Here is a 27,435-nt window from a genome sequence, read left to right on the forward strand (position 1 = left end):
TGTTTCTCTTCCCTTAATACAAATGAATACTGATGCATCCCCAACTTGTGAATGGTTGGTTTGTCATTCTAAAAGATACTCAGGAAGACCATACTTCTTTAATACGTTGACAGGAGACGCCGTGTGGAATTTGCCTGAACAAAGTGTAAGTCTTCATTCTATCTCTCGAAGCCATTTCTATCAGGACAACAATCAGTTAGTAGATCTGGAGCTGTCCTTATACGGTTAACAAAATGCCTAGTTTTAACAAATTGTTGTACGAAATGTTTGGATAGTACCTTTTAAAAGTTACATTGTCAATGCACTTCTAAAACACCTACCCTCAAATTCCGAAATAAAATTATTTAAGTTTAATAATCTGTCTTATTACACACTAATTTAATTTACAGTATATTTAGTAGGACAAGTTTACTAGCTTAAATTAGTGTAATTTAAAATTATCTTGTTTTCAATTAAGTTTCTTTATCAAATTTTTTTTTACAGGTAGCGTTTATCAAAGCAAGAGCAAATCAAAGCAAACCTATAATAAATACAGGGTATCCAGAGCCTAATGAAGTCTTTAATGATACTATATCCACTTCCCTTAACAATAATGCAGTTTTTAACCAGCCATCAGAAAAAATGTATAATACATTCTGTAGACAAAGCCGTTCTATTGCTAACATAAATTTTTCACACTGTATTCCCCAGAACACACATAATAGCAATACTTTGGGTGTGCTAAGTGTCTGTCCAAATGCAATAAATTGGAATGAATCTTCTAACAACCCAGAGTGTTACTTAAATGCTAACCATAGCAATTTGCAACCTCATCAGGTTCATGCACATTTACCAACACCTATATCATCTAAAACAAAAAAAGAAGAATTCTTTACATTGCAAACTGAAAGTAAAGTTACAGTGCCAAAACAATGTGATATGAATGATCAAATGAATTTTCAAAACAATTCCAATAATATTACTTCAGGTCATGTAACTGGTTAGTACACTTACACTTAAATATAATATAAAAAGGTCTTTAAACACCTGCCCACTGAATATGCCCATATTTAAATTACTACTGAACTAAGAAGGATTATCTCTTAATGACTTTCTAGGAAAGTTGTAGACAAACATATAAACATAAATGCACTTATGTAATAAAACACACGTTCTTTATTCATTATTAGATACTTATACTATACCCATATTTCAAGTACTTCTCAAGCGAGAAGGATCATTTCTTAATCAAGAAATTTCCTAGAAACTAAGTCATAGTTTCTAGAAAATTTCTGGACAAACATATAAATGTACATGCACTTATGAAATTAAGCTGATGTGCATTGGAAGCATAAATAGATTATCATACTCATATTATCCAATTGCAATATCACATAACTTAAACCTTCTTTTTGAAGTAGGTTAAAAGTAGTATTAACCCTTAGTAGCCTGATTTACGCGAGTCTTCTTTTTTAAATATTACTGTATTTGCTTGAGGGTCTAGATGAAGGGAAAAATAGCTAAATAAATCACAATAAGTATTTATTTTACATATTTATTTAAAAAAAAAAACAGGTATCAATTTTGATACTTCAGGCATTATGGCCATAAAGAAATCTTAAATGACCTATGCATGAAATAATGCGAAACATCGATTGTTTTTATTATCGCATAACGATACTTTGCATTTTTTACAGAACCAGGAGGTAAGTTTCCTACAATTACTAAATTTACATTTATTCCTAGACTCCATAAATATTTTTTCATGGCCAATACAATCGGAACGCACGTCAGTTGGGGGTAGTACTTGTGCACCTGTCCGGGGTTTTTTAGAGGGTACTGTATTGTCTTGTTGACTGTTGGTACTGGGTCTGCCCCTTTTATTTTTTGAGTGACTTTGATATCTACATAAAGTATCGGCAAGCTCAGTTCTAAAATCTGCTAACTTCATAATATTCTTTTGAAGTTTTCTTTTCCTTGTGTTTACCTTTTTGTACAGTACCCAAGCATTGATGACAGTCATGTCTAACAAGTGGTAGAAGAGCCTCGTTGTCCACTTTCTCGACTTTATGCGGATGCGATATCGACCAATGAAGCTATCCATCAAATCAACGCCGCCCATGTGTGCATTATATTCTTTTACAACCCGAGGACATGATATTTGAATATTGGCCTTTAGTTTTTTTTCGTAGCTGGTTATAGTATCCGCTGGTTCAGCGCCAACATACGTGGATAGTAATAATACCTGTTTGTTGTCTTTCCAACTTGTGGCCGACAATTCTAGGCCTTCGTGAGAGGCCACATTTTCGTGATATGTTCCTCTGGGTACGTTGGATTTCATAATCTCCCGTTTCTCCGGCAACTTGCACGACTTTCCAAGCCTGTTTCTCTGTACTGTTCCAAGACAATAAATACCTTCGTTGGTCAAGTAATGTACCAGAGGAATATTCGTATAAAAATTGTCAAAATAAATTATATGATTGACATGCCTTGGTACTGGTCATAGCAATCGAATAACTGTATTCGACACAGCTCCGAGGTCTGGTTCGCCAGGTAAACGGTCCATGTCCTTAGCTCCCGAGTAAATCTCAAAACTGTAGGCATAACCAGACAGAGAGCATAACACGTATAATTTGAATCCCCACTTATGGGGCTTGTTGGGTAAATATTGTTTCATAAAATGTTTCATTTTTGTGGAACACATCTGCTCGTCTAGTGATAGACGATGCTCAAATGGTAAAGTAATAAATTTCTTGTTCAAATAGTCTATCACTGGTCTTACTTTATGCAGTCGGTCGTGCTGGGGGTGATCAATGGGCAAATGTTTAGAGTCGTCATTCATGTGAAAAATTTCTCTAATTTTATCAAATCTGTTGCGATTCATTGTTTGTACTATGGGTTCAAACTTTGTAATGTTTGACCAGTATGACCGGACACTAGGATAATGATATACACTAGTAAAAATAAGAATTCCAATGAATTTACGTAATTCTAAGACAGTTACAGGTTCTGTAAAGTTGGGATTCTTTTGGAAGGCATATTTATTTGACTCGTCCACTAGAAATCTCAAAATGTCTTCACCGAAAAAATAAGAAAAAAACTGAAATGGAGTGTCTAAGTTCATAATTTCTTGTGAATACACAGTATTTCCAGCAAACTGAAAAGCATTTTGGACTAAATCCATATTTTTTACTCTCCACACTAAGTTTCTAGAGTTGAAAGGTGCAGTTTGCAGGTTGTTCTGGCTGCTGGTTGTAGGAGTTGGGTTTCGTTCAACAGTCTCTAAATTATGTTGCATGTCGGTATCTACGTTTGCTGCAGGCGGATCTGCATCCAAGTTTGGGTCAGTGGGAAAATTACCTACATCCTCTTCATCATCTAGCTCCATCAGACGATCTCTTTGGCTCGAATAATAGTCTATGTCATCTTCATTGTCGGTGGAATCGTCTTCCGAAATTTCACCATTTTCTAACCGCTTCAATATGTTCTCAATCTCTTCTGGCCGCATTTTGGATAAATTTCTATAATAAATAAAAACAAAAGTAATCCCCACACCAAGCTATGCAGAAAAAATATGAAACGAAAGTTCAAAAAGTTTTATAGCTAAAGAGTTAGTAGGTAGGTTTTATGTAGGGCGGAATGCCTGAAGTATCAATATTGATACCAAAAAAAAGCACTAATTTCTTCAAGTAAAACATGCATTTGCTAAAAATAATTATATCATAGCGAAAATAATGTATTCACTTACCTCAAAAGTATTTATATTCTTCAGAAAAAGAAAATATATCAAATTTATATTCAACAAAACTTTTAGTAAAATGTGTTTACTTGTTCACTTTGCCGCGCAAGTAATATGTCACAGATAAAATAAAACAATAATGACATTTGTTTTTTTTTTTAATTTCGTTGGATAGAATACTATACAACAGTAAAATACATACAGCCAACATATAAAAAAAAACTAATAGTAATGTGAATATTCGGTCTAAAATATTAGTATCAAAATTGAAACTCTAGGTTATTAAGGGTTAATTGGTGAGCATAATGTTTGAAATATAATTTTCAGCATCACTTGAAGGTGATCATGATATGAAAATAAGCAAAGACGTTGTTGAAGATGACTTACATGACATGCTGGTATGAAATACATCTCTTGCCTTTATTTGGTTTCATTGAAGATCTCTGTTGCTTCTACCAGTTTTAGTAGTTAAACAATTTTATTGATATGTACATATTATTATAATTTTTGTTGATTGTGTATTTGTTTAAGTGTTAACTAAATATTATATTTATTGTTGCAATTTTTTGTTAACATTATCTGAAGTTAGGTTAATAAGGTAATAATGTTGCTTGTGCTTAATTAGGGTGGCTTTAATCTTAATGTTTTTCTTATATATTTTAAGAAATTGCATAATATCATCTCCTGTGGGCTTTTGTAACAAAAAGTCAAATTTGGTTTTGGTTAGAATTCAGTAGAGGTTAAATCTGATCAGAAAGTAGTATAAAATTATTCCTTTTAAAATTGATTATTATCATTATTGCAGGATTTTTCAATTTATCTTTGTGTGTGACCTTAACTTGAACATTTTTTTTTTCAGGAAACTAATAATTTTAATATCACAGCTTTGCAAACATTGTTTAAGATTGACGTAAGAACCAAAGTTTGGTTTCTTGTGCTTGATGAGGATGTGTTTTTAAAGAAATTAAACTTTATAAAGGAAATTCGAAATGCAGGTATAAAAATATTAGTCTAAAAACTCTAACAAGTGAATGTTACAATAGATATAATAATCAGCATGAAATTAGGTACTTCTAGTATAATTGTACCTACTAGAAAAGCCATACCGTCTAGGTTTTAGAACCTAGAAGTGCCTTTAATGGAAAAATAGAAAATGTAATACAAAATAAATACAAATTATATTAAATGTGTAGACAGTAAAAATATGGCTACAACAAGGACATAACTAAGTAGTACTTTGAAAGTCTTAATATATATATAAATTACGTGTCACGTTGTTTGTCCGCTATGGACTCCTAAACTACTGAACCGATTTCAATCAAATTTGCACACCGTGTGCGGTTTGATCCAACTTACAAGATAGGATAGCTTATATCTCAATTTATACCTGCAATATTATTTTATTGCAAATTATTTGTTTATTATTTGATAGTCACAATTCTAACAGATGGCGCTGTGTTGAAAGTACCAACGTTTCACATAAGCTACAATTTAATGACATAACCACCAAAAAAAGCATGGTGGTCCCCATGACTGGTGATCTCCTACCGTTTCCCTTGAATAGTTTACTACTATGTAATATAACAAAAACCTTAGCCACAGCAACGCTTGGCCGGTCTGCTAGTATCTTATATGATTTAGTTCTATTTACATATATAAATTATAAAAAATAAATCAGTGGCGCGACAACCTCTTTAGGTCTTGGCCTCAGATTTCTGAACCTGTTTCATGATCATTTTTTAAATCTAATAGGAAAGTAGGTGATCAGCCTCCAGTGCCTGACACACGCCGTCGACTTTTTGGGTCTAAGACATGTCGATTTCCTCACGATGTTTTCCTTCACCGTTCGAGTAAATGTTAAATGCGCACATAAAAAGAAAGTCCATTGGTGCACAACCGAGGATCGAACCTAAGACCTCAGGTATGAGAGTCGCACGCTAAAGCCACTAGGCCAACACTGCTCATATATAAATTATACCTCATTATATATTTATATTATAAAGATTTAAAGTTCGCGAGGCTGTACAGGGATTACCTCTGTATCTACTGAATCGATTTTGAAAACAAATTTTCCTATAGAATGTCACATTATTTGTGAGTGTTAAAAATCCCTGAAAACAAAAAACTTGCAAAGTAAGTCCAGGGCCGGATTTAAAGGTCTGGAGTTCTCGGAGCAACAAAGGCTCCCTGGCTCCAAATTATTTTCCAAATAAAATTTCAGTCGAGTTTTTCAATCAATAATTTATTGTAAAACCAAGTAGATTCCTTTAGTAATTAACAAACATAAATCTTTGTACTGGGCACAAATTCTATTTATGGGGGCGTTACGAGAAAAGTTATTTGTATTAATCGTGAAAAGATTTAGTACGTCTTGAAATCTCCTCAGAATATCCTCATGTATGTGTAACATCAGCTGCCCTTTTGATTATGCCACTTGCCGCGATATCTTCCATGCCTAAAAGGGACCAAATTAAATAGCTTTATAGATTCATATCATTATATATAATTACAGACAATAGGTGTCGTTTGGTCGTCCCGGAATGTGTTTTGAATCGTATTCAAAAGGGAACAACATCTGTTAACAAGATACATATGAAGAGAGCATTACAAGCAGCCATATTTATTTCTAATGTCTTAACGGAAAACTGTGCCATTGTTGGTAAGTGATTTTATTAATTACCCCCGCGAACTTTGTTTCGCCTTAATATGATTTTATTACTATGGCTACCTTTTTATAAGCTAAATAACAACATAAGGAACACTTTGATATCCCATACACACTGTTCGCTTTTCCGGAATAAAATCCAATTTTTCTCTACATAAAAACCTTCCTCAAAGTTGATAAAAAATAAATTTAAGAATAAATAAAAAAGAAAATACTCTAGCCGTCTTTGACTTTTGTGCTTAGCAACATATTTTGCGATTCATTTTTTTTATATCGATTTTACGGAAAAAAAGTCTGATCTTGTCTGGTTGAATTGAGTACAGCATATCGTGTACAATGTACTGTACATGCTAATACACTTTTCCTACATGGACTCACTTTAACAGCACTACGCGCTATAACTGGGGTTACCACCCTTTTTTGCAATAAAGAATAAAGAAATCACATGCGAAATAAAGTATTTTCGTGTACTTTATTGTTCTCATATAGTATAGACTATAGAGTACAATAACTTGAAATAACGTACAATACTTTATTATAAAGCACGAATGGCAACCCTAGCTATAGCCTATACCACACTTTCACTAATAAGAAAACTTGGGTTCACCTTTGCATTCTAACAAGAGGACCTGCGACTAATTATCTTAGCAATTCTAACATTATTCTGTTTTCTCCCGAGGGTTTAGGGATCTATACGTTACAGAAACGTTATACATTTTTTTAATTTTTTAATTTATAAACACGTTGCTACACTCAAAGATATGCTCTTAAATATATATAATTATATTATTACAATAATATTTATAGAAAAAATTTAACTATCTAATCTTATATACAAATTTTGTTTCAGATAAAGAAAATCGTCATGATGATCATACACAAAATATCGTTGCATGTTATAGAAAATACAGCCAAAAGGACTACAAAGTTGTAAGTTTATTAAATTTTGTTGTGGTTCCGAGAAGGAAAATGATTTTAAATATTTTAACTGTTTTACTTTGTTCTTTCTTAGGTTTTGTTAACAGAAAATAATATCAATCAAAATATAAACGTAACAAGTCCCATATTTCGGATGGAAGAAGTTGAATATTTCATGATATATGGGGAATTAAAGGAGACGTCACCTCGAAAAGTATTTAACTCAACAATTACGGTCACTATAAGCGTACGATGTCGATCTGAACCACCGCCGCTATTCTCGAAATGAAACTCGTGGAGTTATAAATGTTATGTTTATTGGCCGAACGTTAGTGATGGTGATACAATTATAATACAGCGAAGCAAGCTTATGACTAACGTCCGTCCGGCACGGCTGCGTAAATCTATCTGGTGGTTATACAATTAAAAACTTAAAACTAAACCTAAACTACCACGCTGGTAAAAGGGACCGACGCTACCTGCGCACCCGCCGACCGTTTCCAAGAATAACATCTGGCTTGCAGCTGCGTTCGTCGGCTTTCTTAACTGTATTGTTCGTTGTCCGTAACAGTGTCCCCTCAGCGAAACCTTCCTATGACGTGAAGCTTTCCGTAGGTAGGACAACGATGCGCGTCACTGGTCGTCTCAGCTGATGAAGTTTCGTTTCCACTTCTACTGATCGGGTTTCTCCATCAGGCCCGCTATGCGTTTTCGTAACAATTCCCCGCGGCCAAACATTGCGCGGCAGCAAGGGATCCATAATGATGACCACATCGCCGATCTTTACAGGGCTTTTCATTCTTGGCGTGTGTCCCCTGGCGTTTAAAGTAGGAAGATATTCCTTAACCCATCTTCGCCAGAATTCATCGGCTAATGCTTGCGCCGTCTTCCACGTTCTTTTAGTAACGTGTGGTGAGGTGCCTAATATAGGCATTGTGTCTGGAGCTCCAAGCAGAAAATGATTTGGAGTTAAAGCCTCTGGGTCGTCCGGATTTACTGGAACGTGCGTTAGTGGCCTTGCGTTCACACTGTACTCTATTTCAGTCATAAGCGTGCTGAAAGTTTCCTCCTTAGGGTACTTCTCTGTCAAGACGATTCTAATGGCGTCTTTTATTGTTCTTATTAAGCGTTCCCATGCACCGCCTTGATGCGGGGCTCCTGGAGCAATGTATCGCCATTCTGTCCGTTGAACTAGACATAAATTCTCGATCTCTGGAGTCCATTTTTCCATCGCTTTCCTTAGTTCTAAGTCTGCGCCTTTGAAGTTGGTCGCGTTATCAGAATATATAATTTGCGGCCAGCCTCGTCGCGCCGCCATCCTTCTTAGTGCCATTAGAGCCGAGTCCGTAGAAAGCGATGCAACTATTTCAATATGTACAGCTCTTGTACTTAGACACGTAAATATTGCTCCCCATCGCTTTTCATGACGGCGTCCTATCGTTACACAAATTGGGCCGAAATAGTCCATTCCACAATTTGTAAATGGTCGGATATGAGCTTCGGTTCGTTCGTTGTTAGTGTGCAGCGCCCTTCTATGCTCTTTCATAACGATTAACTTTGTAAACGTATGACGCCCATCTAATAGAATGGGATTTCTCGTCTCCTCTGCTATCGGTGTTTGTAACCGCCCACGTACACGCAGTAACCCATATTCATCGAGAAAAGGGTCGTATTTAGCCAAACGACTTGTTTTCTTAATTGGCTTCCCCTTCTTCAAGGTGTCGATTTCGTCTTGGAAGCTTTGATTCTGCGCCTCGCGTACCCATGCCTGTTCCGCATCTTTTAAGTCGCTTACGCTTAATCGGGTACTGCGATCCTTAAGCTTGCGTATAAATAGTTGGACGTAAGCTGTGGCTCTAATCAGCCGTTCATACTGCGAGAATCTCTCTATATCTGGTAGATCGTTTCTGTTGGCTCTCCTTTCGATTACGGTCATAGTTAGCACTTGTGGCTCGCAGCTTTCCTTTGGCCATGTTTCTTCAGGCCCGTAAAGGAACGCTGGTCCCACAAACCACCGGTCATTGTCGGTTTTATGGTCCAACGTTATTCTTGTAGCATCATCCGCTACATTTTCCCTGGTTGGAACCCAACGCCATTGACTAGCATCCGTCGTTTCGGTGATTTCAGTCAATCTATGTGCTACAAAAGGTGGGTGCCTTGCTTTATCATTTCTGATCCACTGTAATACCGTCGTTGAATCCGTCCATAGCACGATCTTGTTTGGTTCAATTCTGTGACCTTCTGTAATGGCCACAGCTAATCTCGCTCCGATAAGGGCTGCCTGTAGTTCTAGCCGCGGTATACTCTGTGACTTAATAGGTGCCACCCGTGCTTTTGCTGTGATGAGTCTGACGTCAATTACATCGGTTCCAATTCGCCAATATGCCACGCTCGCATGTGCTTGTTCAGATGCGTCACAGAATACATGCAATTGTAGCTCAGCTCCCCTCGTGTAATTATACCATCTAGGTATCTTCAGTGTTTTTACATTTTCTAACTGACACAACCACTGTTTAAACTCCGAAGCTTGGTCAGTGGGAATTTCTTCATCCCATCCTGTTTTCAATCTCCATAACTGTTGTAGAATTATTTTCGCCGTTACGGTATAATAACTAATTAACCCTAACGGATCAAAAACTGACATAACGGCTCCTAAAGCTTCTCTTTTAGTCGGCTGCCTAATTCCCTGCTTCACTTCTTGAGGAACTCTGTGGAGGCTTGTGTTAAAGGAAAGTACATCTTCTGCGGCCTCCCAACTTATTCCTAATGTCTTCTCGTAATGCAAGGGTGTGGTTCCCAACTCTTTGGGGCTTGTAGAGCGAAGCTCAGGAGGCGTAGCTTCCACTATCCTTTGTGAGTTTGAATTCCATCCAGCCAATGTAAACCCAGCATAGCTATGAACTTCAATCACTTCTTGCATTGTTTTTATGGCTTCGTCTTCGGTATCAAAGCTATCTACGTAGTCATCCATATAATGATTTTTTGTTATAGCATTATGAGCGTTCGGATGTGTAGTACGGTAGCACGAAGCGTTGTAATCCCTTACGCTGTGTGCTAGAAATGGCGAGCTCTTAGCGCCAAATATCAGTGAAGTCATAACGTATTCTTTTGGGGGCTTATCTCGATTTTCACCCCGCCACAGAAACTTTTGAGCAACTTGATCGTCTTCATTCACTTTAATCTGCAGGAACATTTCTCTAATGTCGGCTGTTGTCGCGTATTTTCTCTCGCGAAACATTAATAATATACCAGGCAATGATTGCAATAAGTCTGGCCCATCTAGCAGCTCATCGTTCAAGCATACTTCATTTGATCTTGCCGCTGCATCAAATACTAGACGAACTTTACCCGGTTTATTAGGGTTGGTTACAGCAAAATGAGGTAAGTACCACTCTTTTGATGTCAATATTCTGGTTCTTTCAACAGGGTGGGCGTAATTCTTCTCCAACAGGTTATTTATTTGTTTTGTATATGACTGTTTAAACTCGTCCGACTGATCCATTTTCCGTTCAATGCTTTTAAGCCGCTTAAATGCCATATTATAGCTTTCTGGGAATTTCGTGTTATCAGTCTTCCACGGCAATCCCAGGTAGTAACGCCTTTCCCGTTTCTCTATTGTTGTATTGAACAATTGAACTGCACGTGCGTCGGCACTTGTTAACCTTTTTTTATTATTTATACCCAAGGCATCTATTGCAAAACTTTGTTTTAATATCGCCTCTAGACGCTCATCTATTGTTTCTTTGTAAACGTCGATTTCTGCCGCCTTTTTGATGCAGTGTAAAACACGTTCGTTGTCTTCCATTAAACTTCGTATAGGTGCTGTACCATGTAAAATCCAGCCTAATCGTGTTAAAGATGCAGCCGGTTCATTTTTCTTCCCACTGTACACTTTTCGGGAAACGATGAGATGCCAATTGTCTGCTCCAATTAACAATTGTGGTTTAGCTTCGCCAATCATTTGTTGGAGTGGTAACCAAATGTTTGTAGCGCAAATTATCCGAGCTAATTCTTTGGCTACCAATATCGAAATCACGCATCGTTCGGGCTTTCAAAGTGTAATTAGCCCCTCCATCGTAGCGACTAATGTCAATTTTGACGTGTTGGCTCTCAAAATCTTTCGTTTGAGAACTAACTCCTTGAATTTTCAGCGGCTTGCTTGGCCCGCTCACACCTAATTCGTGGGCTAACTTTTCCGCGATAATTGTAATAGTCGAACCTTCGTCCAGTAGGGCATGAGTTTTTACGATCTTTCCATTTCGGCCTCTCACAGTTACGGGACATACTTTCAGTAAGACGGCTTGACATTCATCCTTTGCAGTCACAGAGGTCGACATAACAACTTCAGCCTCTGAGTTAGATGTTGATGGTTGCACCAACAATGGTTGTTGTTGTGGCTTGTGTACTACCCAATGCAACAACCTATGGTGCGCTTTTTCACACCCATCAATACCACATCGCTTTTTCCTGCACTGTGATCGTCGGTGATATTCTTCTAGGCACAAAAAACATGCCTTCGTTTCTCTCAATCTATCCCATCGTTGATTAAGATTCATTTTCAAAAACTCTTCGCAATGAGTTGCATGATGGTTGCCGTTACAGCATAGGCATCTGAGTTTCTTCTGTGTTGAGTAAACGCGCTCATTCGTTTTTGATCTAGGTTTACTTGTACCTAGCGATGTCGCTGTTTCTATTTTACGGCTATAGTTGAAAGTGAGTTGTAAGCTCGCTTCTTCTAAGAGGTATTTTGAGAGCGTAATGAGAATTGGTTCTTTCTCATTACTATTAGCCTTACCGTAGTCCGTCCATCTAGCCTGATAGTGCAGGTTAAGTTTAGACACTATTTCTCGGACTAAGGCCCCGTTACTCGTGTAGCTACGATCGTTTACACTTTTCAATAGCCACGCGATGTTTTGCACTTTTATTGCAAACTGGTTAAATTCAACCGCTGTATATCCCGGTCTGGGTAATCGTTTTATTTCTTCCAGCGCTTTATCAATTATGATCTCCGGTCGGCCATAACACTGATCTAGTGCATTCATAATAAGCTCGGGATCGCAGGCAGTACTCAATAATACGGCGACTGTTTCTTTAGCGGCTCCCGTAAGACATGTGCGTAATCTTGCCATGTTTTCCGCCTTAGAGTATTTGTAGAGCTTCGTGGAGTCTTCATAAGCAACTTTAAAGTAAAGCCAGTCGCAGACTTTCCCGTTAAACTGCGGCAGATCTTGAGCATGTCGTACAGGGGGTCTGTTTGTAGCTATTTTTTCAAAGGCTCCGATGAGCCGTTCCATCACTTGATCATGGGATCGCGTTCTCGGCACGGAGGCCTCTTCGATAGGTGATATGGGCCGTTCTTTTTCCCACGACACACTGTGTTTCAATGGCTCCACGCGTTCTGGGAGCGCTGTGTCTTCTTCCCTATCACCTTGAGATAGATTATTCACGCCGCTATGACTTCTTAGCCATCTATCTACCATAGCAGCGGAGTTGTTTCCGTTCCGCTGTTCTGGCAAGCATTCGACGATACTCTCTTCGTCGTCTGCTCTGCTTAAGTCAACGGCGATTCTCTTCTTTAACAATTTCATTTCAAGCTCCATCTCTTGTTCCATCTCCTGATATTTTAATTCGAACTTTTTTCTTAAATGTTCTTTTTCTAATGCGACCAAGCGTTTTTGGACTTCGTATTCAGCTTGCCTTACACGGGACGCTTTCGACCTCATTGTATTTCTTGAGGTCTGTGATGCTGAACCCACAGGTAACAACTTTGAATCAACGGCTTCATTCTTCCGTATTGATTCAACTGACTCCCTGTCGTGTGTAATATCGGCTAGTCCACGTTCTAGGACTTTCGATGGCGATTCTAACGGCACGCGTTCTGTCCGTACATCTTCATCGATTTCTTCTGCCCTTGCTTGTCGGCTCCTTGTGTTCATTTTGAAGTCGATTGTATTCTTCGCTTCAATGAACTAGTGGACAATGCTTTCCGTCGGCGACCCACAGCAGCAATGCGTCGATGCGGCGAGTCACTTTGTACAGGCGATGAAGTCAACCCTCTGCACGTACTCCTGGGATGCAGGTAGTACTGCCGATGAAAATCTTCCTGGGATCGCAGGTAAAATCTTCCTTCTTCTCGGCGTCGATGCGTAGAGATTTATTCTTCTGGTTATCCGGCTTCTCGAAGGACCAAACTATAAGCGTACGATGTCGATCTGAACCACCGCCGCTATTCTCGAAATGAAACTCGTGGAGTTATAAATGTTATGTTTATTGGCCGAACGTTAGTGATGGTGATACAATTATAATACAGCGAAGCAAGCTTATGACTAACGTCCGTCCGGCACGGCTGCGTAAATCTATCTGGTGGTTATACAATTAAAAACTTAAAACTAAACCTAAACTACCACGCTGGTAAAAGGGACCGACGCTACCTGCGCACCCGCCGACCGTTTCCAAGAATAACATCTGGCTTGCAGCTGCGTTCGTCGGCTTTCTTAACTGTCCGTAACAGTCACAATGTCAAATAATCCAAGAAAGAGTTTCTCCAGTAAAACTAAAGTAGGGATAAGAGATCCACAAATCAAAAGATATATAGAACAAGAAGAGCATAATGTATCTGATTCAAAATCAATACAGAGAGAAGAGTCAGAAATGAAAATGGAGGTGGGTAGTTTAACTGATGAGAAAAAAATAAATGGTCATTGTTCATGGAATAAATGGGACAGATCACGTTCTCTTACCAGTTTAAATCCAGGGACAATCTGCAACACACTATCAAATACCTCGTTTCATGATACAGAATATGGAGATGGTGATAAAAACGTTATGTTTGAAGTTACAAGTGAACTGATGAAAGGGAACCTAGTATCCAAGTCAGAAGAGTGGATTTCGCGATTCACACAAATACTGGAAGAAGCTCTTAATCAGGTTCTACAAGAGGCAGCTTTTCAGACAATACCTCCACCTTGGACGATGTATGAGGCTTGTGAGTGTATTAAACGGGGATTTAAAAATGACGCTGATATTGTTGATGCGGCAAATAAGTTGGGGGATATTATATTTGATAATGGAGCTTTGAGAGGTGAGATTTTCTTCCAGCATTTATTTGCATAAAAAGTTAGAGTCACGGATTCACTTGGTCCTAAACAGCTTGGATCATCGTATCTTTACCTCAATTAGTTAAATAATATGTTGTTTTTTGTTTTATTAGAATGTTAAATGAAAACGTAAATTTACACTAATATTTTATTACTTTCAACGTTTTTCTAAAGAAATTTGTTATTTATGTTGAACCGTTGTTACAGGTAAAATTAACCACAACATAAATCCATCTACATTTATGAAAATCTATAGTTACGGCGTTTACCTCGTTGATGCGTTACAGGTAAAATATTTATATTCTCTTACACTTTTGTGTAACTAACAATATTCACCATATATTTCATTTATTTCTCACTGCCCTCATCACTCGCGTGAATTTCGTGTGATTTGGCTTTATACCGTTATATTACAGTATTTACAGCAATAGAGTAGTTTTTGAGTTTATCGTCTTCAAACACGTGGCCAGGGCCTTCATTTTGTAATATAACATCGTAAAGATAGTCTTTAATTTAGTAGTGATTACTTATATACTATAATAAACTGTTTTGCAATAAAACGGGCACCTAAGGAAGTTTATTTCGATTCGATTATATACCGGCATGTCATAGATTTAAAAAAATGGACGATAAAAAAAAATATGTCTATTATGGACCATAAGATACATGTATCACTTATTCCACGTCATTAAATTTGAATTTGTAGGCATCCCTACTCATCGGCAAAGAAGATATGAGACACAAAAGATTGATTGACGTGCCATTGAGTTATCACTTTACATTCTTTAAACTTAATATAATGCAATTATATTTTAGGGCGTTTTCAAAGATGACGAAAATGTACAGGCAGCTGAGAAATTATTAGCCAAGTTACTACTCGATATTGAGACGCCGGATTTGAATAACTCGTTTAATGAAATCGATGCAATAAATGAGCATAGCGATGAAGGTATATTTGTAAAAGTGACATTTTTAGTTTAAAAATATAAGGATTTTGTGTAATAAAAAGAAGGCTTTTAATTATATTTATTCTGCGCGGTACATAACATATTTCAACATTAAATTTCAGTAAATATCGTAGCCTGTTACTCTGGCGTAATGTAGCATTAAAATTGTGAAAGAATTTTGAAACCGTTTTCGCATTTATTTGTTACAACTACAAAATATCTTTTCTCTTTTTAATATTAGTAAGTGTAGATTTACATAATTCGGCGTTTTAAACATACGACGTCGATACGTAATAAATTCAATTTAGTTTGTTTTTCAGCTTCGCCACAAAAAACATCCCAAAATCATCCGACACCATCCAGAATCACCCGTTCAAAGGCTAGAAAGATTATGACATCAGTAAGTATTAAGTAGCATTATTTATGCAAAATTACTTTTCTATTTTTTTATTTTTATGAGATATTAAACTTTTGGAACAAATGACATCAAACATGGACAATCAAAATTTTAATGATTGGCCCAAGTTATGTTATATATTTGTTAAACTTATACATGTAAATTTTCAACAATATTTTAGGTCCAGGAACGAGCCCATCACTCTAAAGATAAACTTCTTCAGTTTTTGCCGGGAAAAGAAAACTTTTTATCAAATTTTGATGCTTATTTCAAAAAGAGCGATTCCTTTATTTTAATAAGGCTTAACGCATTTGTACTGGTGCAGTCACCGGTAAAAATTACGGAACAATACAATAAAATAAATAACTTTAAGGCACTTACCTGAGAAAATTGTTCTCTGATTTCTGCTCTCTCTTCATCAGTCAATTTTGTATTATCTGCCATCGTCAATTGAAATTTATCACAGTATTTAAATTCTGATCATCGACAACTAAACCGCTGTTGGAATCCGCACTTTGCACATACACTGTAAATATCACAACACCGATTAAACTAAATGATATAGGCAAATTATTGCATAAAATTCACAATATCACAAATGCAATAATTACATATAAACACAATAAATACCTAAGTACGCGATTTTAATACAAATCGTAACAAATCTACTTGCGGTAAGCGGTCCTCGTACAACGAGTTAAAACAACTTCAAAGTTTGACCGTTGACGACGATAGATTCGTCAAATCCCAAATTCAAAAATATATGAAAGCAAGAGCCAAGTGCCACAGACAAGATTCTGAAAAAAAACAACGGCGTAAGGCCTATATCTATAAAAAATTTAAGCATTTTTGCTCAGACTCAAAAGTTTTATCCCGTTTTAAGTACTAATTTATTAACATTATCCAATTATTACAAAATGTGTTTTAATCTATATACTTCAACCTATGCTGTAGTATTTTTTTCATAGTTGTAGTTATTATATTTCAATAGATATAATGGTTTTTGTTGCGATGTAGCGGGCGCAATGCGCGCGGGTCTAAGACGCGCGAGTAGCTGTACGGTTGACGTGAAAACAGTCGCGCGGCCCGTACGTGAGAGTGGATAAGAAAGTAAAGTAAAAAATCATTTAATCATACCTATAGGTAACATAATATACACTTATGACTCGGCAGTAACGAAATACATATTAATGCTTCTAATTTTACATTTACTGCCAGTTCTCAAATCAAGGGCGTAGAACGGAAGAGAGGAACTGGCAATAAACTCTCCGCCACTCTTTTTAATCGCCATTTTTTTTTACACAACATTTGTAAGGAGCTGCAACAATTACACCATATTCCACATGAAATATAAAGTAATTAATAATAATAACATAAATTAAAAAAAAAACAAAGACTTGTCCTCTATCAGCAGGAGGCATGGTGAAATAGGAGCACGCACTTACATTCTCGTGGGAACAACACGCAAACACATAGTCGAAATAACTAACATCACCGCATACTCGAATTCAAGTACGACCATTTACCACAAGTAGCACCCGTTCACGAGTATGACGCATGGCCAGCCATCGGCCCCCTCGCAATATTTTAGGGAGAGAGACAACCGGACGCATGGACGCCGACGAGGGGTTTGAACGCACTATTGAGCTGCTGCCTGCTAAACCGGCCAACACTCCTACAAAACTATTCTTAGAGTACTCCTATATGTATTAAACAAATATACCTCCTATATATAAATATATTTTTTCAGGTGGTATACTTAACGCACGCACCAAACGTATACTTTATATTTGCAAGACAGCCGACAAGCACGCCGCGCCTCATCTCAGCCTGTGCCACAGGTGACGATTCCAGTTCCAGACCACTAAATAAGGCTCAAATATCCTGTTCAGTTCAAACAGTTGCACGTTTGCACAAAGGCGACAATGTGAACATCGCCCAGAGAGAAAAGAATAGAACGTTGTTACTCAAATCGGGTTACACATACATTGGTTTCGTGAAACTCAGTTCGTAATTTATCGTGCGCGTGGGCGTTTGATACGCTTATATTCCCTTCTTTAAATTGTTACACTGTTTTAACTAGTTCTATTCTCAAGAAGCACGTACTGTCAAATCGCACTAATTAACGTATTTTGAATTGCTGACTTCGAACGTCAGGTGTAAACTTCGAGGTGATTTTCTTAGGGAAAGATTCAGAGTCGATACTTACCGCGATATGTGACTTCCGTATCTCACAATTCAACACGTTTTTGAAGTTGTCTCTCGACTCATCTTTCCCTAATTAATCTAAGGTTATTCAAAACTTTGCTGCTTCAGATATCTCTATCATAACAGCGCTAACAATAATTAAGCAAGAGAAATCAGAACTCTAGTTAAAATAGTGTAATTAAATTGAGTTTTTATGAAAAAGGGAGTTAATGTGTAAATATTTTACCTGTAACGTATCAACGAGGTAAACGCCGTAACTATAGATTTTCATAAATGTAGATGGATTTATGTTGTGGTTAATTTTACCTGTAACAACGGTTCAACATAAATAACAAATTTCTTTAGAAAAACGTTGAAAGTAATAAAATATTAGTGTAAATTTACGTTTTCATTTAACATTCTAATAAAACAAAAAACAACATATTATTTAACTAATTGAGGTAAAGATACGATGATCCAAGCTGTTTAGGACCAAGTGAATCCGTGACTCTAACTTTTTATGCAAATAAATGCTGGAAGAAAATCTCACCTCTCAAAGCTCCATTATCAAATATAATATCCCCCAACTTATTTGCCGCATCAACAATATCAGCGTCATTTTTAAATCCCCGTTTAATACACTCACAAGCCTCATACATCGTCCAAGGTGGAGGTATTGTCTGAAAAGCTGCCTCTTGTAGAACCTGATTAAGAGCTTCTTCCAGTATTTGTGTGAATCGCGAAATCCACTCTTCTGACTTGGATACTAGGTTCCCTTTCATCAGTTCACTTGTAACTTCAAACATAACGTTTTTATCAACATCTCCATATTCTGTATCATGAAACGAGGTATTTGATAGTGTGTTGCAGATTGTCCCTGGATTTAAACTGGTAAGAGAACGTGATCTGTCCCATTTATTCCATGAACAATGACCATTTATTTTTTTCTCATCAGTTAAACTACCCACCTCCATTTTCATTTCTGACTCTTCTCTCTGTATTGATTTTGAATCAGATACATTATGCTCTTCTTGTTCTATATATCTTTTGATTTGTGGATCTCTTATCCCTACTTTAGTTTTACTGGAGAAACTCTTTCTTGGATTATTTGACATTGTGACTGTTACGGACAGTTAAGAAAGCCGACGAACGCAGCTGCAAGCCAGATGTTATTCTTGGAAACGGTCGGCGGGTGCGCAGGTAGCGTCGGTCCCTTTTACCAGCGTGGTAGTTTAGGTTTAGTTTTAAGTTTTTAATTGTATAACCACCAGATAGATTTACGCAGCCGTGCCGGACGGACGTTAGTCATAAGCTTGCTTCGCTGTATTATAATTGTATCACCATCACTAACGTTCGGCCAATAAACATAACATTTATAACTCCACGAGTTTCATTTCGAGAATAGCGGCGGTGGTTCAGATCGACATCGTACGCTTATAGTTTGGTCCTTCGAGAAGCCGGATAACCAGAAGAATAAATCTCTACGCATCGACGCCGAGAAGAAGGAAGATTTTACCTGCGATCCCAGGAAGATTTTCATCGGCAGTACTACCTGCATCCCAGGAGTACGTGCAGAGGGTTGACTTCATCGCCTGTACAAAGTGACTCGCCGCATCGACGCATTGCTGCTGTGGGTCGCCGACGGAAAGCATTGTCCACTAGTTCATTGAAGCGAAGAATACAATCGACTTCAAAATGAACACAAGGAGCCGACAAGCAAGGGCAGAAGAAATCGATGAAGATGTACGGACAGAACGCGTGCCGTTAGAATCGCCATCGAAAGTCCTAGAACGTGGACTAGCCGATATTACACACGACAGGGAGTCAGTTGAATCAATACGGAAGAATGAAGCCGTTGATTCAAAGTTGTTACCTGTGGGTTCAGCATCACAGACCTCAAGAAATACAATGAGGTCGAAAGCGTCCCGTGTAAGGCAAGCTGAATACGAAGTCCAAAAACGCTTGGTCGCATTAGAAAAAGAACATTTAAGAAAAAAGTTCGAATTAAAATATCAGGAGATGGAACAAGAGATGGAGCTTGAAATGAAATTGTTAAAGAAGAGAATCGCCGTTGACTTAAGCAGAGCAGACGACGAAGAGAGTATCGTCGAATGCTTGCCAGAACAGCGGAACGGAAACAACTCCGCTGCTATGGTAGATAGATGGCTAAGAAGTCATAGCGGCGTGAATAATCTATCTCAAGGTGATAGGGAAGAAGACACAGCGCTCCCAGAACACGTGGAGCCATTGAAACACAGTGTGTCGTGGGAAAAAGAACGGCCCATATCACCTATCGAAGAGGCCTCCGTGCCGAGAACGCGATCCCATGATCAAGGGATGGAACGGCTCATCGGAGCCTTTGAAAAAATAGCTACAAACAGACCCCCTGTACGACATGCTCAAGATCTGCCGCAGTTTAACGGGAAAGTCTGCGACTGGCTTTACTTTAAAGTTGCTTATGAAGACTCCACGAAGCTCTACAAATACTCTAAGGCGGAAAACATGGCAAGATTACGCACATGTCTTACGGGAGCCGCTAAAGAAACAGTCGCCGTATTATTGAGTACTGCCTGCGATCCCGAGCTTATTATGAATGCACTAGATCAGTGTTATGGCCGACCGGAGATCATAATTGATAAAGCGCTGGAAGAAATAAAACGATTACCCAGACCGGGATATACAGCGGTTGAATTTAACCAGTTTGCAATAAAAGTGCAAAACATCGCGTGGCTATTGAAAAGTGTAAACGATCGTAGCTACACGAGTAACGGGGCCTTAGTCCGAGAAATAGTGTCTAAACTTAACCTGCACTATCAGGCTAGATGGACGGACTACGGTAAGGCTAATAGTAATGAGAAAGAACCAATTCTCATTACGCTCTCAAAATACCTCTTAGAAGAAGCGAGCTTACAACTCACTTTCAACTATAGCCGTAAAATAGAAACAGCGACATCGCTAGGTACAAGTAAACCTAGATCAAAAACGAATGAGCGCGTTTACTCAACACAGAAGAAACTCAGATGCCTATGCTGTAACGGCAACCATCATGCAACTCATTGCGAAGAGTTTTTGAAAATGAATCTTAATCAACGATGGGATAGATTGAGAGAAACGAAGGCATGTTTTTTGTGCCTAGAAGAATATCACCGACGATCACAGTGCAGGAAAAAGCGATGTGGTATTGATGGGTGTGAAAAAGCGCACCATAGGTTGTTGCATTGGGTAGTACACAAGCCACAACAACAACCATTGTTGGTGCAACCATCAACATCTAACTCAGAGGCTGAAGTTGTTATGTCGACCTCTGTGACTGCAAAGGATGAATGTCAAGCCGTCTTACTGAAAGTATGTCCCGTAACTGTGAGAGGCCGAAATGGAAAGATCGTAAAAACTCATGCCCTACTGGACGAAGGTTCGACTATTACAATTATCGCGGAAAAGTTAGCCCACGAATTAGGTGTGAGCGGGCCAAGCAAGCCGCTGAAAATTCAAGGAGTTAGTTCTCAAACGAAAGATTTTGAGAGCCAACACGTCAAAATTGACATTAGTCGCTACGATGGAGGGGCTAATTACACTTTGAAAGCCCGAACGATGCGTGATTTCGATATTGGTAGCCAAAGAATTAGCTCGGATAATTTGCGCTACAAACATTTGGTTACCACTCCAACAAATGATTGGCGAAGCTAAACCACAATTGTTAATTGGAGCAGACAATTGGCATCTCATCGTTTCCCGAAAAGTGTACAGTGGGAAGAAAAATGAACCGGCTGCATCTTTAACACGATTAGGCTGGATTTTACATGGTACAGCACCTATACGAAGTTTAATGGAAGACAACGAACGTGTTTTACACTGCATCAAAAAGGCGGCAGAAATCGACGTTTACAAAGAAACAATAGATGAGCGTCTAGAGGCGATATTAAAACAAAGTTTTGCAATAGATGCCTTGGGTATAAATAATAAAAAAAGGTTAACAAGTGCCGACGCACGTGCAGTTCAATTGTTCAATACAACAATAGAGAAACGGGAAAGGCGTTACTACCTGGGATTGCCGTGGAAGACTGATAACACGAAATTCCCAGAAAGCTATAATATGGCATTTAAGCGGCTTAAAAGCATTGAACGGAAAATGGATCAGTCGGACGAGTTTAAACAGTCATATACAAAACAAATAAATAACCTGTTGGAGAAGAATTACGCCCACCCTGTTGAAAGAACCAGAATATTGACATCAAAAGAGTGGTACTTACCTCATTTTGCTGTAACCAACCCTAATAAACCGGGTAAAGTTCGTCTAGTATTTGATGCAGCGGCAAGATCAAATGAAGTATGCTTGAACGATGAGCTGCTAGATGGGCCAGACTTATTGCAATCATTGCCTGGTATATTATTAATGTTTCGCGAGAGAAAATACGCGACAACAGCCGACATTAGAGAAATGTTCCTGCAGATTAAAGTGAATGAAGACGATCAAGTTGCTCAAAAGTTTCTGTGGCGGGGTGAAAATCGAGATAAGCCCCCAAAAGAATACGTTATGACTTCACTGATATTTGGCGCTAAGAGCTCGCCATTTCTAGCACACAGCGTAAGGGATTACAACGCTTCGTGCTACCGTACTACACATCCGAACGCTCATAATGCTATAACAAAAAATCATTATATGGATGACTACGTAGATAGCTTTGATACCGAAGACGAAGCCATAAAAACAATGCAAGAAGTGATTGAAGTTCATAGCTATGCTGGGTTTACATTGGCTGGATGGAATTCAAACTCACAAAGGATAGTGGAAGCTACGCCTCCTGAGCTTCGCTCTACAAGCCCCAAAGAGTTGGGAACCACACCCTTGCATTACGAGAAGACATTAGGAATAAGTTGGGAGGCCGCAGAAGATGTACTTTCCTTTAACACAAGCCTCCACAGAGTTCCTCAAGAAGTGAAGCAGGGAATTAGGCAGCCGACTAAAAGAGAAGCTTTAGGAGCCGTTATGTCAGTTTTTGATCCGTTAGGGTTAATTAGTTATTATACCGTAACGGCGAAAATAATTCTACAACAGTTATGGAGATTGAAAACAGGATGGGATGAAGAAATTCCCACTGACCAAGCTTCGGAGTTTAAACAGTGGTTGTGTCAGTTAGAAAATGTAAAAACACTGAAGATACCTAGATGGTATAATTACACGAGGGGAGCTGAGCTACAATTGCATGTATTCTGTGACGCATCTGAACAAGCACATGCGAGCGTGGCATATTGGCGAATTGGAACCGATGTAATTGACGTCAGACTCATCACAGCAAAAGCACGGGTGGCACCTATTAAGTCACAGAGTATACCGCGGCTAGAACTACAGGCAGCCCTTATCGGAGCGAGATTAGCTGTGGCCATTACAGAAGGTCACAGAATTGAACCAAACAAGATCGTGCTATGGACGGATTCAACGACGGTATTACAGTGGATCAGAAATGATAAAGCAAGGCACCCACCTTTTGTAGCACATAGATTGACTGAAATCACCGAAACGACGGATGCTAGTCAATGGCGTTGGGTTCCAACCAGGGAAAATGTAGCGGATGATGCTACAAGAATAACGTTGGACCATAAAACCGACAATGACCGGTGGTTTGTGGGACCAGCGTTCCTTTACGGGCCTGAAGAAACATGGCCAAAGGAAAGCTGCGAGCCACAAGTGCTAACTATGACCGTAATCGAAAGGAGAGCCAACAGAAACGATCTACCAGATATAGAGAGATTCTCGCAGTATGAACGGCTGATTAGAGCCACAGCTTACGTCCAACTATTTATACGCAAGCTTAAGGATCGCAGTACCCGATTAAGCGTAAGCGACTTAAAAGATGCGGAACAGGCATGGGTACGCGAGGCGCAGAATCAAAGCTTCCAAGACGAAATCGACACCTTGAAGAAGGGGAAGCCAATTAAGAAAACAAGTCGTTTGGCTAAATACGACCCTTTTCTCGATGAATATGGGTTACTGCGTGTACGTGGGCGGTTACAAACACCGATAGCAGAGGAGACGAGAAATCCCATTCTATTAGATGGGCGTCATACGTTTACAAAGTTAATCGTTATGAAAGAGCATAGAAGGGCGCTGCACACTAACAACGAACGAACCGAAGCTCATATCCGACCATTTACAAATTGTGGAATGGACTATTTCGGCCCAATTTGTGTAACGATAGGACGCCGTCATGAAAAGCGATGGGGAGCAATATTTACGTGTCTAAGTACAAGAGCTGTACATATTGAAATAGTTGCATCGCTTTCTACGGACTCGGCTCTAATGGCACTAAGAAGGATGGCGGCGCGACGAGGCTGGCCGCAAATTATATATTCTGATAACGCGACCAACTTCAAAGGCGCAGACTTAGAACTAAGGAAAGCGATGGAAAAATGGACTCCAGAGATCGAGAATTTATGTCTAGTTCAACGGACAGAATGGCGATACATTGCTCCAGGAGCCCCGCATCAAGGCGGTGCATGGGAACGCTTAATAAGAACAATAAAAGACGCCATTAGAATCGTCTTGACAGAGAAGTACCCTAAGGAGGAAACTTTCAGCACGCTTATGACTGAAATAGAGTACAGTGTGAACGCAAGGCCACTAACGCACGTTCCAGTAAATCCGGACGACCCAGAGGCTTTAACTCCAAATCATTTTCTGCTTGGAGCTCCAGACACAATGCCTATATTAGGCACCTCACCACACGTTACTAAAAGAACGTGGAAGACGGCGCAAGCATTAGCCGATGAATTCTGGCGAAGATGGGTTAAGGAATATCTTCCTACTTTAAACGCCAGGGGACACACGCCAAGAATGAAAAGCCCTGTAAAGATCGGCGATGTGGTCATCATTATGGATCCCTTGCTGCCGCGCAATGTTTGGCCGCGGGGAATTGTTACGAAAACGCATAGCGGGCCTGATGGAGAAACCCGATCAGTAGAAGTGGAAACGAAACTTCATCAGCTGAGACGACCAGTGACGCGCATCGTTGTCCTACCTACGGAAAGCTTCACGTCATAGGAAGGTTTCGCTGAGGGGACACTGTTACGGACAACGAACAATACAGTTAAGAAAGCCGACGAACGCAGCTGCAAGCCAGATGTTATTCTTGGAAACGGTCGGCGGGTGCGCAGGTAGCGTCGGTCCCTTTTACCAGCGTGGTAGTTTAGGTTTAGTTTTAAGTTTTTAATTGTATAACCACCAGATAGATTTACGCAGCCGTGCCGGACGGACGTTAGTCATAAGCTTGCTTCGCTGTATTATAATTGTATCACCATCACTAACGTTCGGCCAATAAACATAACATTTATAACTCCACGAGTTTCATTTCGAGAATAGCGGCGGTGGTTCAGATCGACATCGTACGCTTATAGTGACCGTAATTGTTGAGTTAAATACTTTTCGAGGTGACGTCTCCTTTAATTCCCCATATATCATGAAATATTCAACTTCTTCCATCCGAAATATGGGACTTGTTACGTTTATATTTTGATTGATATTATTTTCTGTTAACAAAACCTAAGAAAGAACAAAGTAAAACAGTTAAAATATTTAAAATCATTTTCCTTCTCGGAACCACAACAAAATTTAATAAACTTACAACTTTGTAGTCCTTTTGGCTGTATTTTCTATAACATGCAACGATATTTTGTGTATGATCATCATGACGATTTTCTTTATCTGAAACAAAATTTGTATATAAGATTAGATAGTTAAATTTTTTCTATAAATATTATTGTAATAATATAATTATATATATTTAAGAGCATATCTTTGAGTGTAGCAACGTGTTTATAAATAAAAAAATTAAAAAAATGTATAACGTTTCTGTAACGTATAGATCCCTAAACCCTCGGGAGAAAACAGAATAATGTTAGAATTGCTAAGATAATTAGTCGCAGGTCCTCTTGTTAGAATGCAAAGGTGAACCCAAGTTTTCTTATTAGTGAAAGTGTGGTATAGGCTATAGCTAGGGTTGCCATTCGTGCTTTATAATAAAGTATTGTACGTTATTTCAAGTTATTGTACTCTATAGTCTATACTATATGAGAACAATAAAGTACACGAAAATACTTTATTTCGCATGTGATTTCTTTATTCTTTATTGCAAAAAAAGGTGGTAACCCCAGTTATAGCGCGTAGTGCTGTTAAAGTGAGTCCATGTAGGAAAAGTGTATTAGCATGTACAGTACATTGTACACGATATGCTGTACTCAATTCAACCAGACAAGATCAGACTTTTTTACCGTAAAATCGATATAAAAAAAATGAATCGCAAAATATGTTGCTAAGCACAAAAGTCAAAGACGGCTAGAGTATTTTCTTTTTTATTTATTCTTAAATTTATTTTTTATCAACTTTGAGGAAGGTTTTTATGTAGAGAAAAATTGGATTTTATTCCGGAAAAGCGAACAGTGTGTATGGGATATCAAAGTGTTCCTTATGTTGTTATTTAGCTTATAAAAAGGTAGCCATAGTAATAAAATCATATTAAGGCGAAACAAAGTTCGCGGGGGTAATTAATAAAATCACTTACCAACAATGGCACAGTTTTCCGTTAAGACATTAGAAATAAATATGGCTGCTTGTAATGCTCTCTTCATATGTATCTTGTTAACAGATGTTGTTCCCTTTTGAATACGATTCAAAACACATTCCGGGACGACCAAACGACACCTATTGTCTGTAATTATATATAATGATATGAATCTATAAAGCTATTTAATTTGGTCCCTTTTAGGCATGGAAGATATCGCGGCAAGTGGCATAATCAAAAGGGCAGCTGATGTTACACATACATGAGGATATTCTGAGGAGATTTCAAGACGTACTAAATCTTTTCACGATTAATACAAATAACTTTTCTCGTAACGCCCCCATAAATAGAATTTGTGCCCAGTACAAAGATTTATGTTTGTTAATTACTAAAGGAATCTACTTGGTTTTACAATAAATTATTGATTGAAAAACTCGACTGAAATTTTATTTGGAAAATAATTTGGAGCCAGGGAGCCTTTGTTGCTCCGAGAACTCCAGACCTTTAAATCCGGCCCTGGACTTACTTTGCAAGTTTTTTGTTTTCAGGGATTTTTAACACTCACAAATAATGTGACATTCTATAGGAAAATTTGTTTTCAAAATCGATTCAGTAGATACAGAGGTAATCCCTGTACAGCCTCGCGAACTTTAAATCTTTATAATATAAATATATAATGAGGTATAATTTATATATGAGCAGTGTTGGCCTAGTGGCTTCAGCGTGCGACTCTCATACCTGAGGTCTTAGGTTCGATCCTCGGTTGTGCACCAATGGACTTTCTTTTTATGTGCGCATTTAACATTTACTCGAACGGTGAAGGAAAACATCGTGAGGAAATCGACATGTCTTAGACCCAAAAAGTCGACGGCGTGTGTCAGGCACTGGAGGCTGATCACCTACTTTCCTATTAGATTTAAAAAATGATCATGAAACAGGTTCAGAAATCTG

At 38.4% G+C, this 27,435-nt stretch overlaps 2 protein-coding genes across 12 annotated transcripts in view; one reads left to right on the forward strand and one right to left on the reverse strand.

Annotated features, from left to right (window-relative positions):
* Positions 1-26,920, forward strand: LOC125058190. Of its 11 annotated transcripts, XM_047662220.1 has the most exons (13): positions 2-145; positions 484-979; positions 4,046-4,116; positions 4,578-4,713; positions 6,231-6,377; positions 7,234-7,313; positions 7,396-14,382; positions 14,606-14,685; positions 15,215-15,347; positions 15,666-15,745; positions 16,760-16,852; positions 17,493-17,583; positions 26,689-26,920. In XM_047662220.1, exons 1-7 carry the CDS (start codon positions 23-25, stop codon positions 7,588-7,590), a joined length of 1,248 nt encoding a protein of 415 aa, XP_047518176.1. In that variant the 5' UTR covers positions 2-22; the 3' UTR covers positions 7,591-14,382; positions 14,606-14,685; positions 15,215-15,347; positions 15,666-15,745; positions 16,760-16,852; positions 17,493-17,583; positions 26,689-26,920. The 11 variants fall into 11 exon arrangements, with proteins under 11 accessions (XP_047518177.1, XP_047518176.1, XP_047518175.1 ...); XM_047662221.1 differs by lacking the exon at positions 16,760-16,852 and having other exon boundaries at positions 1-145; positions 7,396-7,586; positions 13,539-14,382; positions 17,493-26,920; XM_047662219.1 differs by lacking the exon at positions 16,760-16,852.
* Positions 26,477-27,435, reverse strand: part of LOC125058877 — a 3,901-nt gene continuing 2,942 nt past the window's right edge. Inside the window, exon 5 of the mRNA XM_047663020.1 lies at positions 26,477-26,631. Within this exon, the coding sequence (XP_047518976.1) occupies positions 26,477-26,631 (155 nt within the window). The remainder of the gene's footprint in view (positions 26,632-27,435) is intronic.

This window comes from Pieris napi, chromosome 18 (genome assembly GCF_905475465.1).
Source record: "Pieris napi chromosome 18, ilPieNapi1.2, whole genome shotgun sequence".
Classification (NCBI taxonomy): domain Eukaryota; kingdom Metazoa; phylum Arthropoda; class Insecta; order Lepidoptera; family Pieridae; genus Pieris; species Pieris napi.